The sequence below is a fragment of the Grosmannia clavigera genome, assembly GCF_000143105.1.
Source record: "Grosmannia clavigera kw1407 unplaced genomic scaffold GCSC_97, whole genome shotgun sequence".
Lineage (NCBI taxonomy): Eukaryota > Fungi > Ascomycota > Sordariomycetes > Ophiostomatales > Ophiostomataceae > Leptographium > Leptographium clavigerum.
The window spans coordinates 1,353,428-1,369,791 of record NW_014040560.1 but is presented as its reverse complement, the minus strand read 5'-3'; the positions used below and the strand labels follow the sequence as shown (position 1 = coordinate 1,369,791).

The 16,364-nt window shown below is 50.4% G+C and overlaps 3 protein-coding genes across 3 annotated transcripts; 2 read left to right on the top strand and 1 right to left on the bottom strand.

Moving 5' to 3' along the window:
• Positions 1 to 3,075: 3,075 nt before the first annotated feature.
• On the bottom strand, positions 3,076 to 4,913 carry CMQ_4309 (steroid monooxygenase-like protein; the record flags this gene model as incomplete). Its single annotated transcript, XM_014312465.1, has 2 exons — positions 3,076 to 4,122; positions 4,239 to 4,913. The coding sequence occupies 2 exons, from the start codon at positions 4,911 to 4,913 to the stop codon at positions 3,076 to 3,078; spliced, it is 1,722 nt and encodes a 573-aa protein (XP_014167940.1).
• A 508-nt stretch (positions 4,914 to 5,421) lies between these two features.
• Positions 5,422 to 6,144, top strand: CMQ_4740 (uncharacterized protein; the record flags this gene model as incomplete). The annotated part of the gene is made up of 1 exon (XM_014312896.1): positions 5,422 to 6,144. One exon carries the CDS (start codon positions 5,422 to 5,424, stop codon positions 6,142 to 6,144), a length of 723 nt encoding a protein of 240 aa, XP_014168371.1.
• Positions 6,145 to 9,321: 3,177 nt separating this feature from the next.
• CMQ_4647 (uncharacterized protein) lies at positions 9,322 to 11,924 on the top strand (the record flags this gene model as incomplete). The annotated part of the gene is made up of 5 exons (XM_014312803.1): positions 9,322 to 9,755; positions 9,816 to 10,515; positions 10,584 to 10,660; positions 10,722 to 11,435; positions 11,597 to 11,924. 5 exons carry the CDS (start codon positions 9,322 to 9,324, stop codon positions 11,922 to 11,924), a joined length of 2,253 nt encoding a protein of 750 aa, XP_014168278.1.
• Positions 11,925 to 16,364: the final 4,440 nt, after the last annotated feature.

The window sequence follows — 16,364 nt, the reverse complement described above, 5'->3', positions numbered from 1 at the left end:
CTGGTAGAGATGATGAAATCTGCCCGTCTTGGTACCCGCGCCAATCGATGGACAAATAATCGTCATCGCAGAGCGTGCTTGGGGAAAATGTGCCATCAGCCAATGCGGCTAGCCAAGCTGCGTCTTAGTCGTAACGCAAAAGCCGTCCTTTGCATATAAAATAAGTATCCGGTACCAGCTAGTAGAGCCGTTAAGGAAGGCTTTGGAAGAAGTGGTGACAAGTACGGAATCGTGTATTAGTGGTTATTTTAGCGATCCCGCACTTTATCAATAGAGAAAGGCCGGTTTACCTCGTTAACATAGGAAACGACGCGTAACCTATCGATGGTCATATGTTGCTAAAGCAAACCACCGAGCATGCTGCGTCCGCTGTCCGCGAAGAGATTGCCGTTACTACCTGGTCGGCTCTATGTTAATACGACACGTCTCCTTATGATACAAGTTTTTGGCGTGCCAAGCCTTAGGTCTTGACCTTTGGACCCACCCAACGAACCCTCTTGTTAGCGAGAGCTTAGCCCGTGTGTAGCATATGTCTATAAACGTATAGGAAGCAGTCGGTGAGCTAAGGTCTAGGAGCATTAGCAAGGCTCAATCTTGACCAAGAAGAGCACCAGTTATTAACAGTATATCGCAACCCCGCGCCCAGTTCCGGTTCATTTCAGCCATGGCCGCGGTAATAAGATGCCAATAGCGGATTAACTTATGGCGCACTGACGTCAAAATACATGGCATCTGCAGCATTGTAGATGTCATGAGCGACTAGAGAAGCGTGCCATCTTCGTCTACCCATTCAGATTGCCTAGGCTTATCGTTGACAAGTCTAGTTCAAAACACCTTCAAGGCTTGGAAGGACTCGCACTGCCGAGGTTGATTCGCATTGTTCTCGTACTTCAAGTTGTAAACTGGCTTGGGTTGCATGTTTGATGACGGCGCGATACGGTAACAACGATGCAATTGGTTTAAAGCACACAATTTTGTGGGATGTAACACGGAGCAACCACCAAGACCGGCCGTTATCCCAACCTTCTACTTTGCTAAGGCAATGATGCAGCTGTAACTAGTTGATAGACAAGACTAGGCAATTTTCGGGCTTGCAATACTATACCTAAAGAAAAGGAGAAGGTTGATAGCGTCTATTCTTTTTATCTATTTTATGTACACATTTGTTTATTTATACGGTTTAACGTCGCCATTCAAGGGGGGTTTCCCCAAGAACTAACTCGCCTCCCTAAGGGCATGCGACGGAGGAGGCAGGGGACAAATTCTTACCCGCTCCTCAGGTCTATCTAGGTGGCTGCATTACAGCTGTCTTGGTGCTTCCTAACGTCCTCCGGGTGACGCAGTGCTCATCGTGGTTCTGTGGCCTGTGAGGGCAGTGTCGGAGCTTAGGGTGGGATGTCCGTTGGGCACCCGTCCTAGGCGCGGAGCCGACTTGGTCGGTGAGTGTTAGGCCAGCCCATAGGGCCGGCAAGCACCGCTACCCTTCCTCGGCAGTCACCGAGAGGTATAGCGCAAAGAGAGAGGGCTTCCGTTATTTTATGTACACAGCCAGCCAGTTGAGACCCAATTTGCGTGATAAAGAAGCAACTCAAAAGTATAAAAAGCGACAAATTCTCCCGTTTTGTTTACAACCACTTGAAGAGAAAACTGTGTCTAAGTCGATCCAACAACCTATCACATCTATACATCTGTCATCACTCTATCGCATAAAATGGGCCTTAACGGTTGGATGGCTCGCAGGACTGCAAACTGGTGGCAGTCTTGGTATATGAGCAACACTGCAGTCCAGTACGTTTGTGCCGCTTGTGGTATAGTTTCTGGAATCATGTTTATTCTTGCCTTTATCATTGCCCATTTTGTGCCTCCTACGCATCCTTGGTGGGACGCGGATCAAATAGCGCACTTCTACCAGGAACATACGACTCGCATCCGTGCTGGTGCTACCGTTCTTATGATTTCTGGGGGCTTCTATCTTCCCTTTTCTACGGCTATCTCATACCAGATTCGGCGTGTTCCACACATTCCGTGGATTATATACCAAGTACAGCTAGCCTCAGCTGTGGCTGGAATTTGGACATATATGCTGCCAGGAATTGTTCTTGCAATCGCATCGTTTCGCCCCGAACGGCCAAGTGAAGTTACCCATGCTCTCAATGACTTTTTTGTGAGTAGTTTTAGACTAGCAAACTACACTCTATACTTTTTGTAAGAGTTTGACTAAGTTATTTTTAGTGGCTTGTTGCCCTTATGCCTTGGCCTACCTTTATGGTACAGAACTTTGCCTTCGCTTTTGCTATTCTGTACGATAACCGCAAGAAACCGCTATTCCCAAAGGAGCTTGCTATTATCAACATTATCGTACCTATTCTCCTTACGACAACTACTGGAATTCACACACAAGTCAAAGGGCCATTCTCATACAACGGAGTTCTTGGTTTCTACATTCCAGGCTTCATATTCACTGTGCAGCAGATCATAGACGGGATATTTCTGGCTCGTGCGGCCTATCATGAAGAGAAGGACGGAAAGCTTAACGACTGTGAGAGCAACTTGGGAGAGACCTTGGCTCCGTCGAAGAATGATTAAAGCGAGAGGCAGAAGTGCGCGGAACAAGACTGACATGCCTATCTGTGGGCTCTTATTTCTGTGCTTCCTTTTTAATTATTTGCGAAGCTGGTAAATGTTGTTGTGCCTTGGGGCATAAGAGCGTTTCCTGCATTAGTCTTCTGCATCGACCTAATATTGGCTTTACTAACTTGTCGAATATGAGCACATTCATTTGTTGTTAACTCTCCGTTTATCCTTCTACTTTCCTTCTTTATCTGTTGTGCTTTAATTCATTGTGCTGCAATCTGCAGTTGTTACACAACAATTGTCCATTAGGTCAAATACTAAACTTATTACTACCGCTTTACGTACATTGATATGCACATGGGCCAATACTTTCACAATAAGAGTCCTGCGGCAAAAGCAGTTTTTTCTCGCCGCGGCTCACAAGGACACCGGAAGAGTCGCTCAGCGTATCATTGGCCGTCTCTTTGCAATAGTCTTGTCATAAACATACGATCTGCTGCCTCAATACACAAAGGCCTCGTACTCCTTCTCGGGCGCGTCAAAGTACCAGGTGAGATCGCGGTCCTCGGCCTCCATGACGGAGAAGCCGTTGCCGAGATAGGCCCAGCGGTTAGGGCTGCAGGAGGTCCAGTCCCAGTCCTCGTAGCGGGGCTCACGAAGCAGGTGAAACCAGTGCAGACGGCTGCCAGGGTGGAGGCCGGTAACGGGGCCGGACTCGCGACCGTTCTTGAACCAGCTGCGACATTTTCCGGCCCAGGCAGTGCGTGGAAGAAAAGCATCGGCGTGTTGGACGAACTCGTCGATAGCGGCCGGTCGTGGACAAAAGGCTCGATAGCCCTCGGTCTGGGCCTTGTGGACCATCCGGAGCATATACTTTGTGAGGTGCTCGATGATGGGGATGGCGGAGCCGTGGCCAACGGGCGCGTTGGGGCCGAGGAACATAAAGTAGTTGGGCATGTCGGCAGGCGTCATGGAGAGATAGGCAGTCGGGCGTTCAGCCCAGGCGTCGCTCAGGTCGACGCCACCACGGCCGACAATGGGGAAGCGCGGTCGGAAGGAGAGGTCGAAGCCGGTGGCACAGACGATGACATCGACCGCAACCTTTTCACCAGAGCCAGCCATGACGAGGCCGTCAGGCTCGACACGGACAATCTCCGTGCCCGTGATGACGCGCACGTTGTCAGCCGAGAGTGCCTCGAGGTAGCCGTTGCCGGGCGAAGGACGGCGACAGCCAACGGGGAAGTCTGGGATCAGAAAGTCGGCCAGCGCCTTGTTGCGCGGGTTCACCGCTGTAGCTGCTGCGGATGTCTCGTCGCTGACGCCCAGCCGCCGCCGCATGTCGGCACGCGAAAAGGCCACTGCAGCCGCCTGCTCGGGCGTGTCTGCATGCAGCATACGGAACCGGCTCGACAGCTCGTGCTCGACGCCTTTGCGGTAGGCCAAGTAGGCAGCCGGATCGGACGCAAAGTGCTGCTTCTGCTCGTCGGAAAAGGCAAAGTTCAGGCCGCCGGGAGCAGCATACTTGCTGCCAAAACCAGCAGTGATCCACTGGGGAAGTTAGCAGGCTTCGAAGATGAGCGAACAGCATATCCACATATCCACATGCCATCTCATAAAAGCATCATAGCATCGTCGCCAGCATCAGCAACACAATACACACTCACCGTTGGCCCCCGGATAAACGTTGTCAGATGCTTGACCACCGGCTGCAGCGCCGTGACGACCTGAATGCCGCTGGACCCGTAGCCGATCACGGCCACGGTCTTGTCGTGGAGGTCGATCTGGTCGTCCCAGGCAGCGCTGTGCAGCAGCGTGCCACCAAACGAGTGCAGCCCGTCAATAGCCGGCCACTTCCAGTTGTTGAGGTAACCGCTGGCGTTGATGAAGAAGTGTCCATAGTCGGCATGTTGCGTCCCTGTGGCCACATCCTCGATCTGGAAGCGCCACAGGCCCTCGTCCTCGTGCCAGACGGCCTCAGTGACGCGCTGACCGAATCTCACGTACGGCAGCAACCCGTGTTTCTCGGCTGCCCGCGTAAAGTAGGCCAGGATCTCGGGCTGCGATGCGTAGTAGTCCGTCCAAGTCGGATTTGGCTCCCACGAGTACTGGTAGTTGTGGCTCGGAATGTCGCAGGCACAGCCCGGGTAGCTGTTCTCCAGCCAGGTCCCCCCGACAGCTCCGTCCTTCTCGTATATCTGCAGCTCCACGTTCTGCATGTGCTCCTTGACGTTGCGCGCCACGTTGAGCCCGCTGGCTCCGGCTCCGATCGTGATGATGCGGATCGGCCGCGCCGTGCCCATCGGCTGCTCAACCACCTTGTAGCTGCTATGGGTGGTCATCTTTGCAGTTCTGCTCGCTGTCGGTCCTTGACGTCTCGACGTAGGTACTCTCTGCTTTTCTATCCTTCTTTTCTGCCCTTCTCCTCCGGGTCCTGTCTGCTAGCTCGGTCCAGCTATCCGATTGAGCCATCGCGACGTCGCGACCACCTGATGAGGCCCAGCGAAGTCGGTCTTCCGGCAACAACCAGCCACTCAGCGTCCTTCACAACATAGCCCCAGGTCCCATTGCTCGGCGATTGTGTTAGCTAGAGTGCCATTGGATAACAGCGCCGCCAGCCAAATCCTAGCTAGCCGTGCCATCCCGCCATCCATTACGTCATCACATCCGGAGTTTAGCCGTCTGCTAATGCTCTGTCTGATCATCGACTCGGCCCAATTGTCGCTGCATCTGGTGACGATCGTTGTCCGCTCTGTTCCTCGTCCCAGCTTACGTCTCAGTTTCTGCCATCCCTCATCTAGCCACAAAGAGGATCGACTAAAGGAGTCGCCAGGAGAGCAGGAAAGCACCATGTCGTCCTCATCCTTTAACCACGTCAACTTCACCCCGGCTGCCGGCACGCCACCGAATGTGGAGGCGGCCATCCGCAGCAGCAGCAGCTTCACCATCCTAGCGCCGCCCAAGTCAGATATTTACGCGCAACCGGTGCCGCCGGTCACGCACGACTACAACGCGCCAGCTGTCTTTCGCCGCATCCCCAAGACCAGCTTCGTGTCGGCGCAGCTGACGATCGCCGGCGCCTGGCAGCACCAGTTTGATCAAGGCGGCTTCCTCTTCACGCTGCCGACGAAGGACAATCCGAATCCGGACGCGGTCAGCGGTGCCGTCCACGCCAGCCATCCGGCCTGGATCAAGGCTGGCATCGAGACCAACGACGGCTTCCCCTGCGTCAGCATCGTCGCCCGCGCTCACGGTGGCTGGTGTGACTGGAGCCTGCTGCCGCTCTTTGATGCGCCCGTCAGCGCCAACACTGTCACGTCCGCTACCCTCGCGTTCGAGCGCTATCACAACGCCCTCAAGATCTTCCTCGTCCGCGGCCACGGCGCCGACGCGTCCCGCTCACTCATCCGCAAGGTGCCCTGGGTCTTCCTCGACAACGTACCTGAGCTCGGCCAGGACGTCCTCGTCGGCGTCTACGCTGCTCAGCCGGACCCTGAGAACGAGTCCTCCGGCAAGTCGTTTGAGGTCACCTTCTCCGGCTTTCAGATCCACACCACGGAATATGGTGCATAGACATAGATCAAGGTTTTACACTAAGCACTAGTTGCTTCAACTGTACATGTAAAGTGCGCTCTGAAATTCATTCATCCTGCCCAAGTAATTGCATAACCGAAAGGTCTTTGTCCAATCCGGCTTTCCTCTAAACAGACTTACAGTTTTTCCCCCACCCAACTCTGTCCAATAAGTTGCCAGTTTGCGTATCGTTAAGCCCTCATTTTTGTTCTACGTACAAAGTATAGAATATGGAAAGACAACAGAAGCATGGAATAGAATTATGAAAGATCTTGCAATATTTCTGTCTTCGGTCCGATATCGGATCTTCGATCTGTTATCTCTCTGATCGGTTCATTACACTACAGGCGAGGGAGAGTTTGCCCATCAGAAGAGGGAGGTGCAAGGGAGATTGATTGTTACACGGGGGAGGGAACATGCCCTCACCCCGCTCCTTCACATTTTCTTCTACAAATTGCATGCACATTTTACAGTCTTCATCTTCGAGATCTTCATTCTTTTGTTTTGTTGAGCAGAGCGTTCCATCAACGAAAATACATGTTCTATTTCGTGCTTCATCGATAAAACTACAAGTACGACAAACAAACGCACATAAAGGCGGAGTGAGCGGTGGAATCGCCGCAAAGACAATTTGAGATGGCGGGCACTCGTTGCCGACCGCATATGTCGCTGAAATTCACCAGGCAACCAGGCCAAATGGTGGCACCGAGCCTTTTTGGGAGATGTTGCTGGGGGACCGAGTCGACGCATACCAACAACCTAGAACGGGAATGGCACGAAGCCGAGTACGACATGACGATGACCGACTTAGACATGATCAAAGTCTGCGAGACGTCGAAGATGTAATTTCCCAAGGAGACAACAATCCGACGAGGCAGGTTGCCGCAATTGTGAAGGCAAAAGCCATTAGAGAATTTGCGGCTCTTCAAATTAGGGCGATAGAGGATACGATAAAGGCCTAGATCACGCTTCTTACCCGCAACCTTATTCCGCGGTAGGAAGACAAATAAACCGACACGGGTGCAAAACGTATGGTCGAAAGACCTCTTTGAGGGAAAGGAGAAAGCCGATGGGGTGGCAAAGGGAGCGGCAGGGGATGTAGCCGGCGGGATAAAAGCCCCTGGTCCAAAGGAAGGAGGGGCAGCTGGTGGGAAGGACGCATTCCTGGGATGGATACTGCATGCATCGTGTTACGGTGTAGCATGCCACAGTAGTTGACACCGAGCCTTGATTATATCGCGCAGGGCTTTAGCTGTACTGCTAGACACTACGACACTGGAATATCCTGTGCATGTTTCGTTAAAGCTATCCTCTTGTAAGAAAAGCAACATATCCCTGTCAAAGTCTAGATAGAATGATTAGAAGCATCAAATACTTGGGTAAGTCTCAAACCAGCAATTCCACGGAGTACATCACCCAAAATGTTAGCTTGGGTATTGATAGTAACCTCGCCCCGATCTCATCCAGACTTGAGATAGGAACACTTCGCCTTGGATGCCCCTCCACCGGGACCTTTCCTCCTCATCTCACCCATGTCGTCTAAGGAGCCCTCCGCGCCACCCTCCAGGTAAAGAAGCTCAGCCTCAAGCTTGCTAGCTCCTACTGCTTTAGACCAGTTGACTCAGACATGTGATCATCCCTTCCTTTGAGGGCTTGATTGCGCTTTTTAGCCTCCATCAAAGAATCATCGCAGTCCTCATATATCTCTAGTGTACTTTCGAACACAAGCCGGCTCACGGTACCTTTTCTCAAGCTCTTCCGTCCCGCTTTCCCGGCTCCGGACAGCGATGCCAGTTTTGGAAATTGTGGCCTGATGGTATCCCCCGACTGTCTCATTGAGTTGTCCTATCACTTAGCCCGTCATGAGCAAATCGGCTCTTCCGGCACCCAATGCGACAGCGCCTCACGAGGCATCTCAGGTCCTTGTCATCCTCATCAGGGGTGTACAGAGGGTACGTCATACAAAGGTGGTCACAGGGGCGGGGGTTTCAGGTTTAAAGGCCCATAAATCAAAATTTTCTCCCAGACAACGGCGAGATATGACGAGTGTCCACCAATTGACAGATAACGACACTGCCAATGAAGCGGTGAATACGAACCATCGCGTCAGGGCTGGGCTTCCAGGTGGCAAAACGCGGGTATTTACTTTCATGTCTGTCACATGAAAATTCACCTCATTGCAGCTTCACGTCCGAGTGAAGGTCCTTATACGAGACAGTAATACACTCTGATTGGCCAGCCGTCTATGCAACCCCTGTGCAATGTGTCAAGCATTGGAATCCGCCACACTGTGGCCCTTCCGCCCCACTTGGCCGTACGGGCCTGTAATTGGTCAGAAGGCACAAAAGCGGGCCTGACACTAGTATTAATACGGATCCCCAGAAGGGTCGCGATGTATCTATTTCTTCCTTAGTACACAACACTCTTTCGCCCACACTAGACCCTATTCAGCCTCCTGCTCCTCACAGTGCATCACGTTATATGACCGCTACGTATAGCCTCCTTTAACCTTCACACAATGCCTTGCATCTCCGGGGTTCCCGTCTCCAGGGCCATATTGCGGCCCGATCTAATACGCAATCTGCCTTTTGCATGCGACGTGCACCAACAGGTTTGTGCCTGTCAAGAGGTCTTGGGTTGTATTATGCCCGAATCACAGTGAGCGCCGAAGCGGACGACTCAGCCCTGAGCAAGGCTGAGTCAGCGACGTGGCGGTCTCGGAGTCGGCAGTTTTTACGAACATGCCAATTAGGTGGATGCTCCCGCGTCCTCGTTGGTGCCCAGTATTCGCAACTGCTTTTTTTGGCACCTTCCTCCACAACCACACAGGTGGACCAAAATCAGCCCCTGGGACCAGCCAAAGCTGAGGAGGGAGCCTGCGGCTGGCGGCAACAATGGCCTGTCGCAGAGAAGATTGCCGCCAAACAAGGTGTCTGTCGGTTTATCTTCGGTTTATCAGGGACTGTGCCTATGCCATACAGACGACTAAATATGAGTATATAACGTCACAGCTCATGCCGTACGAGAGACGACGATGTTGAAAAGAGCTCTTCAATCAGCCTTTCAAGGCCCATTGGGACACATTAAGACGCCTTAGGGCTCAAGTCACTTTCTTAGGCGTTCAGCGACTTCCTTTTATTTTCTTCTGATTTTCTCTTTCTCTTCTCTCATTTCATCATGGCGGACATCCTGGGCACTGCAGCAACTGTGCTACAGCTCATTGGTGCTATCAAGACCACCTGGGACTTTTTCGATGAAATGCATAAAGCTCCAAGGACGGTGCTGAAATACCAGCGCATGATCGAAAACCTGGAGATAACCCTTCAATTTGTCAAAGACTACTACTCACTCCTCTCCATAAATCAACTCGCCAATGTCCAGGAAGCTCTAAGCTCCAAGCACATCTCGGAAACCTCCATCGGCAGGATTTTGGACAAAATACGCCAAGATCTAGAGGTCGTTTCAACCGAGCTCAGAAAGCACTCGGACAACAGCTTGAAGCTCCTAGCCAACGCCAAATTGGTCTTCCGAAAAGCGTCTATTGTCGAGGCGTTTGAGAACATAGAATACGAAAAGTCATCACTCTCTCTGATACTCGGCTCTATTCAGGGGTATGCTTTGGATTTGTTTCTTTTCTCTCTTATTGTCAACAACCATTGACACTTTCAAAGAATGATAGCCGCTACTCAGTTTGCCTCGATACAAGCCCAAACTCAAAGGTCGATTCTTTTTACCGATGCCGATTATGTGGTGGACCAGCTGCGGTCCAGCATCGTCCATGCTGTGCAAAACTCGGCAATGTTCAGCAAGTCTTTAAACGGGTCATCCATGAACCTTCTTACAGGTTGTGATGACGATGAAAACTACGACAATGTTGACGTCGAAGCTGGGAGTCGCCGTCTCTCTTTGTCTATCGCCTCCCGTCAGTCTTCTCAAAAATTAGTCTGCAACAAGGACGTTTCAGTCACGCTGCCCCACATCGACAACGTTGAAGATGACGGCTACTATATCCAGGATGCGGATATGTACGGTTGCAAGAGCCGCTTCGGCAGCATCATAATCCACGTTTCAACATACTGTTCCAAAACCTCTATCTTCCACAGGCCTCTCATCAACATACAGGCCAGCCTGTCGCTCCGAAAGAGCTCATTGATGCATGGGAGGGTCTTCCAGTTTCGGTTCCAGCAAGTGATGCACACTTCCAGGTTGTCGGGGCTGTTTTCCTCCTCTAGCAGTGGCCGCATCTTTAGAGAAAACAGTCTCGCCATTCAATGTATCGCTGCTGGAAACTGGCAGGGAATCAGAGACCTTCCAAGCCGACGCCAGATCTCGGTATACGACACAGATGATTACGGTCGAACCTATCTTCATGTGAGTCAGAATGGCAGCCAGACAGCTTTATTCAAAGTCTACGAAACGCTACTAACTCAATATGACAGTATGCGGCGACACATGGCTTGGTCGATATAGCAAAGACGCTGATCCAAGAGGGTGCGGACCCTGGAGCAAAAGACCAGTGCGTTCCTATTTGAATGCTCGTCCACTCTTGCTGCTCGCTTTGACTGACATCTCTGTAGTTTTGCAACCACTCCGCTGGACCAGCTTCTCATGTATGGGCCAGGCAACTCCATGCTTCTCAGCCAGATCTACAGCAGCGCAAACAAGGACCCATTGAGCCGCTTTGTGGACTGTTTTTACTTTTTGCAGTTCAGGGGAATCAACCCCGACTGTATTGGAACCAAGCGGGGCAGTGATGGCATCAGCAGCCGGCATTCCGACATGGCGGCTCTCGGCGTCCGTGCCGGCACCCCTGGCTCTCAGTCTGCTGCAGTTGTGCAGGGCTGGAGAACTTTTATTTCGGGCGTCGGGGCCAACGTCAACGCCAACCTGGCCCACCACAATAGCAGTGCATTGTCCCTGCTAGCGGCCTCTCGCCACTCGACGGCCACATCTATACAGGCCCTCTTAGCTCTCGGGGCGGATGTGAACTATACTGACGTCAACAATATGCAGCCGCTACACTACTTCTTCCACTACGCCTACTCGAGCACAACGAATCAGCCCCTGATCCCCTCCCAGCGCAGGGCCGTGCAGGACAAGACATTTACCCTGATCGAGGCCGGGGCAGATCTCTGCTTCCGGGACCGCTGGGGTCGGAAGCCCAAGCATCTCGCCGCCCGTGCTGGGCTGCTGGACGAGTACAAGGAGGCCGTCAGAAGGTCGAGACATTCTGGGCTCGACTCGTTTGCCGAGGGTGAAGAGTGGCACCGCTGGTTTGATGTGCCGGTGCAGTGTGATTCTGGTCGAGTACCGCACAAGGGAAAAGATCGCCAGCACCGAAATGGAAGCGCAATCCCACACAAACTCGTACACAGACTCGAGCATGGATACGTACATGGGCATTTACACGGACACGGACACCGGGACAGTCACATAACGACAACAGCTACAGAAGCAAACACCACAGCAGAGACGAGACCACATCAATACCTGAGACCACACAACTTCTCTGTGCATCTCAGCCTCCTCTTCAGACCAGCTCACCAGAACACGAGATAGCACATGTTCCTAAGGACGTCCTTGGACTTCACCAGGATGACGGATACCTCGAGCCTAGGCCTATCTCGGAGATTGCTAGCCACCCCTGGCTTCCATTCTACATGCTCCTCCGTTTTGCTGTCTTCTTCCTCAACAGCCTGCACAAGGAGCTGATCTGCTGTGTCTTTTCGGTCGGTCTATCTGCGCTGTTGGATTTTATCGCTCTGGTGAAGAGCTATTAATTTTAATGCACGGCAGAACACAGTATGCCCATTCGATTGTCCTACTCATTTTCAGAAATGTTTTATTTGCTGCGAAACGGCTGTTTCTTTTTTTAGTTTTTATCATAAGGTGGAGTTCTCTTTTTACATTTTTGGTCTTATCAATCGAAGCGGTTTGGGGCGTTTAGGGTGGATGCTTGGCCATTTTCTAGATTTTTGGTAAAGGACACTGTCCTTAAAAACATATATGTGACATGTAATCTGAGCGTAGAAACGTTCAACCAATGATTAGCTACACCGACCAGACACCCTCCTTTAATTACTATCTGGGAAATAAACGTCCGGTTTGTATAAATTGCGGACGGTGTTTTGTCTAGCCCACTCTGTGATCTTGCCATAATCACGGCATTTGTGCCGTACAGCGTTGTCCTCATTCCAACCGGCCAAGGATGTAGGATCTTTCCAAATCAAATAGAGAGACGAGTCAACGTGGCATACGAGCTCCTGCCGCAAAGCCTCGCCACACTGCCGAACGTGAGCTTGCAACTGCTCTATAGTCGTCTTGTTGGGGTTGAAGAGATTCTCTTCTGAGTAATCGTACGTCCTTCTATGTATGTACTTGCGCAGAAGATTCTGAATGTGTAAAAGCTTACGTCGGTCTCGTGTACAAATAAGCCCGTACTTGAAAAACTCACTATACAGTTAGTTTGATAATGAACACTAAGCACAGCTGCCACGCCCCCGCCATCAATCGGTGTCACAGGCCACCGGTCACCTTGAGGGTCCTTCTGAAGCCGGGCGAGCATAGTGTACGGAACACTGACTATTCCGTCTGGCAATAGCGTTAAAAGATCAGATTTATACATCTTATAGCTAGACTGACAAAAAATGATTAATCTTACCGAATGTGTACTCTTTCCATCTCTGCTCCAGGTCCGGCTTCTTATTTGCATCTCCCCGCAATGGCGAGCTAGGATAATAGTAATCGGCAAAGTTGATCCAGGAGTGGCTTACAGCTGAGAACGCCGGCGAATAGGGCCATAGGTGAGCGAAGCATTGGGCATCAGACGGAAGAAAGTAGTGCTTGAAGAGAAATATGCAAAGAGAGAAAAGGAAGCCGCAAAATGATGCTGATAAGTACTTCAAATGATGCATACTTGTCATGTTGTATAGCAAAGATTCGATTATCACTGTCTGTTCTTTTCAGATATTTTTAGGCAGTGTTGGACAAGTGCATACTGACTCGGGCTATCGCACAAGAAACTCTTGTGCTGGCGAAAGGGGGAAGCGAGAAATCATTGTTCATGTAAGATTTCTAGCACGCTGGATACAAATTACGAAACTTTGCAACCGCACGTGTGCTGTACATCAGTGTCTTGCCATGTAAATGGAAATACCGGATGGGAAGCTCAATACTCGGCCCAATGGCTTCCCCCTCTTGAGATAGCGAGTTCGTTCTTCGACAAATACACGTACATACTCCGTACTGGTACGCTCACCCAGTGTCAGACTAGCCTTGTAGATTGCGGGTTACCCAGCAGATAAGAATGTTTGACCAGTTGCACCGTCTGTAAAGGGTGAAAGGCCTTGTGATGATGTCGTGATTATTATATGGGAAGTAGCTAACTAGTCGCATCTTTCAATATCAGGAATACCAAGATCTGCGTTGCGCTGCGTACCAATGTGGGAACACAATAGGTACGTACATCAGCAGCTTCCCAGAACAGTCTGGTATGTCTATTTTCTCCCAAGCATGCAACGCAGATCTCTCACATGCAAGCCTCAATACTATATCTTGATCACTGCCACATTACCTGCTTCTGCACGCTCGTACACAAGTCCCTATCTACGACGCACTTGTGCGGCGATCGTTAAGTGAGGTGGGACAACCTGATGTGTAAAAAAATCACGCTGACGTTAATCGAGACACACAAACCAACTCGGATTTAGGGGAAAGGGAAACTGAAAGTGGGAGAAACTCAAGGCCGAGCAAGATATACGGCCGAGCATACCCTCTGTAAACGATGGATAATCTTCCATCGCCCGTCTATGGTTCACGAAAGCTTCCTATCTATTCATCGTATTTCACTTCAACACCAAGTTCCCGGTGCTTCCAGTCATGAACCTGACTACTGAAGACTTTGATACTTCTGAGCTATCGCCATTTGTCGGACAGAAGCACATAGTTCGCTATGAAAAACGCCGATGGCCATGGATTCTAAGTACAATTGTTCTGGCTAGTTTATCTGCCAGTATTTTGATGATCGTGACAATCCAGAACACGCAACGGTCATTGAACCTCCATGCCCAAGCATGGCATGTGTCTGACTTTCGTGAGTTGCAAGCACGCAGAAAAAGTTGCAGAAATTATGGCTGATGACGCTTTTCAGCTTCAGCTAGACAGGCGATCGACTACGAACAGGTTCTCTTCAACGGGAACTCAGCATACGATGAAAACGGCAGGTTTTATGTGCTCAATCCGTCGCCCATAAAATACACAGGACCACCGAGCATTAAAATCGACGAAGCTTAGAAAAACCTAACAAGCAGTATGTCGAATCTGAATTCAATTTTTGCATATAATTTGAATCTAATAGGATGACAGAGCGAGGTTTCATGATCACCAGAGATGAGGCGTTCCAGCTCTGGGGAGACAGAATGGATGAACACTGGCATTTAAAAAAAAAAGGGTTACCTCGTCGGCTTGGATATTTTCCATACCCTGCATTGCCTGGTATATCCGACCCTTTGAATCCCAGCAACGATACTCCGTAGAGTCAAAGGTCATTTGGTTACATGCTAATCTTGGCCTAACTCAGGACAACCTCCGCAAGATGTTTTATCCAGAGTACTATCCCATTCAAGCCAAATATAAAGATGCGGCTGCAACACACCATGGTAAGCTTATTGAATTACCAAGGGACTTCAAGTAACCCGTTTCTCGTCCCAAGGTCACTGCATCGACCAAATCCGGCAATATGTCATGTGTGCAGGAGACATGACAGCCTATGGGACGCGGTATTTCCAGAACCCTGGGCGTAACTATGCGGATTCAGACGTAGTTCATACCTGCCGTAATTTTAATAAATTACGCGAATGGACCACGCGTAGGTTTCACGCCGGGGGGGCTTTACATATAGAGGGTGTAGAAATCTGGGATTAGTGTGGCAGAATCTAAGCTATACATTATGAGCTTTATTTTAGAAGCGAGTGACCAATTTATTGCCCCATCCAGCCGTTTCCCTATATTCATTTTCGCACAGAGTCGAGGGTCGGCAATATGGAGCGACAGCAAATATATACTCCCATTTCAAGCACAGATAGCCCAGTGGTTCTAGAAGAAGGTAGAACGCAGGTCTTAACGCCACTGCATCTGCCGCATTGGAAAGATATACTGCTCAGGGTCATTTTTTGCCTTGCTCTTATACTCATTGGGGTCTTTACTGGTGTTCTCGCATCGACAAAGGCGAAGCAGCCTAGATTGACAGACTGTGGTAGCTCAATTGCCGAGGCACGTCAACGGGGATGCACATTCGATATCATGATGAATGGATGGATGGCATCCGCACGTTACAACCGCCAGCTCTCGGAGGAATATTTTGCACGTGGACAGTTTCGTTTCTTCGCCGACGAATTCGGTTTTCGGGAGGTCGCACTGGATGTTGTCCGGCGCGGTGAACATGGACACATATTTACGACCGTCGATCATCATCTCTCACATTGCGCCTTTATGTGGCAGCTACAGGTTCTAGCCCTTCACGAACATAAGTCTATTGATGAACGTTCCATGGACATCACGCACACGGCGCACTGCGCGAAGGTGCTTTTGGAGACTCATGTGTTAGAAGTTGATGAACCTGTCGGCAATGGCACTAGACTGCCTATAAAAATAGAAACGGGATATATTCCTTGTTATATATTCAGCTGAAGCAAAGCTGTGAAATTTCGGTGGGAGTACGGATCAACTAGATCTCATTGGTGTCTTGAACCTGTCTGTTCCAATATATATCGTACACAATTTAGGCCTCGTGAACTATGCCTCGCAGACCGCCTACACAATTCAAATTGGCATACTCGTGGACTTTTTCAATGTTCCGACATTTCGCAGGTTTTTGGAGGCTCAGCTTCATCTCATGCTGTCCGTTGGAGTTAAGGTGCTTCTCGATGAGGAGTGGGGTTACGTCCGACGTGCAATCAATTCCCCACCGAATATTGTCAATGCAATGCTCAACATGGCGTTGTACCCTTAGCGGGTCTTGGTGAAAGAAGTGCTGGTTGCTGACATTGTATGAATCTCTGAAAGCATACATCATGACCAGATGCTAGACGGTAAATCAGAATGGGTCAGTCAAGAATAGATGCACAAGTTGGGATCAACAACAACATACCAAACAGTGGATGCGGTGGAACCCCTCGATGTAGGCCTTTATCTGACCCGGGTATTTTGGCGCTTCCTTGCTG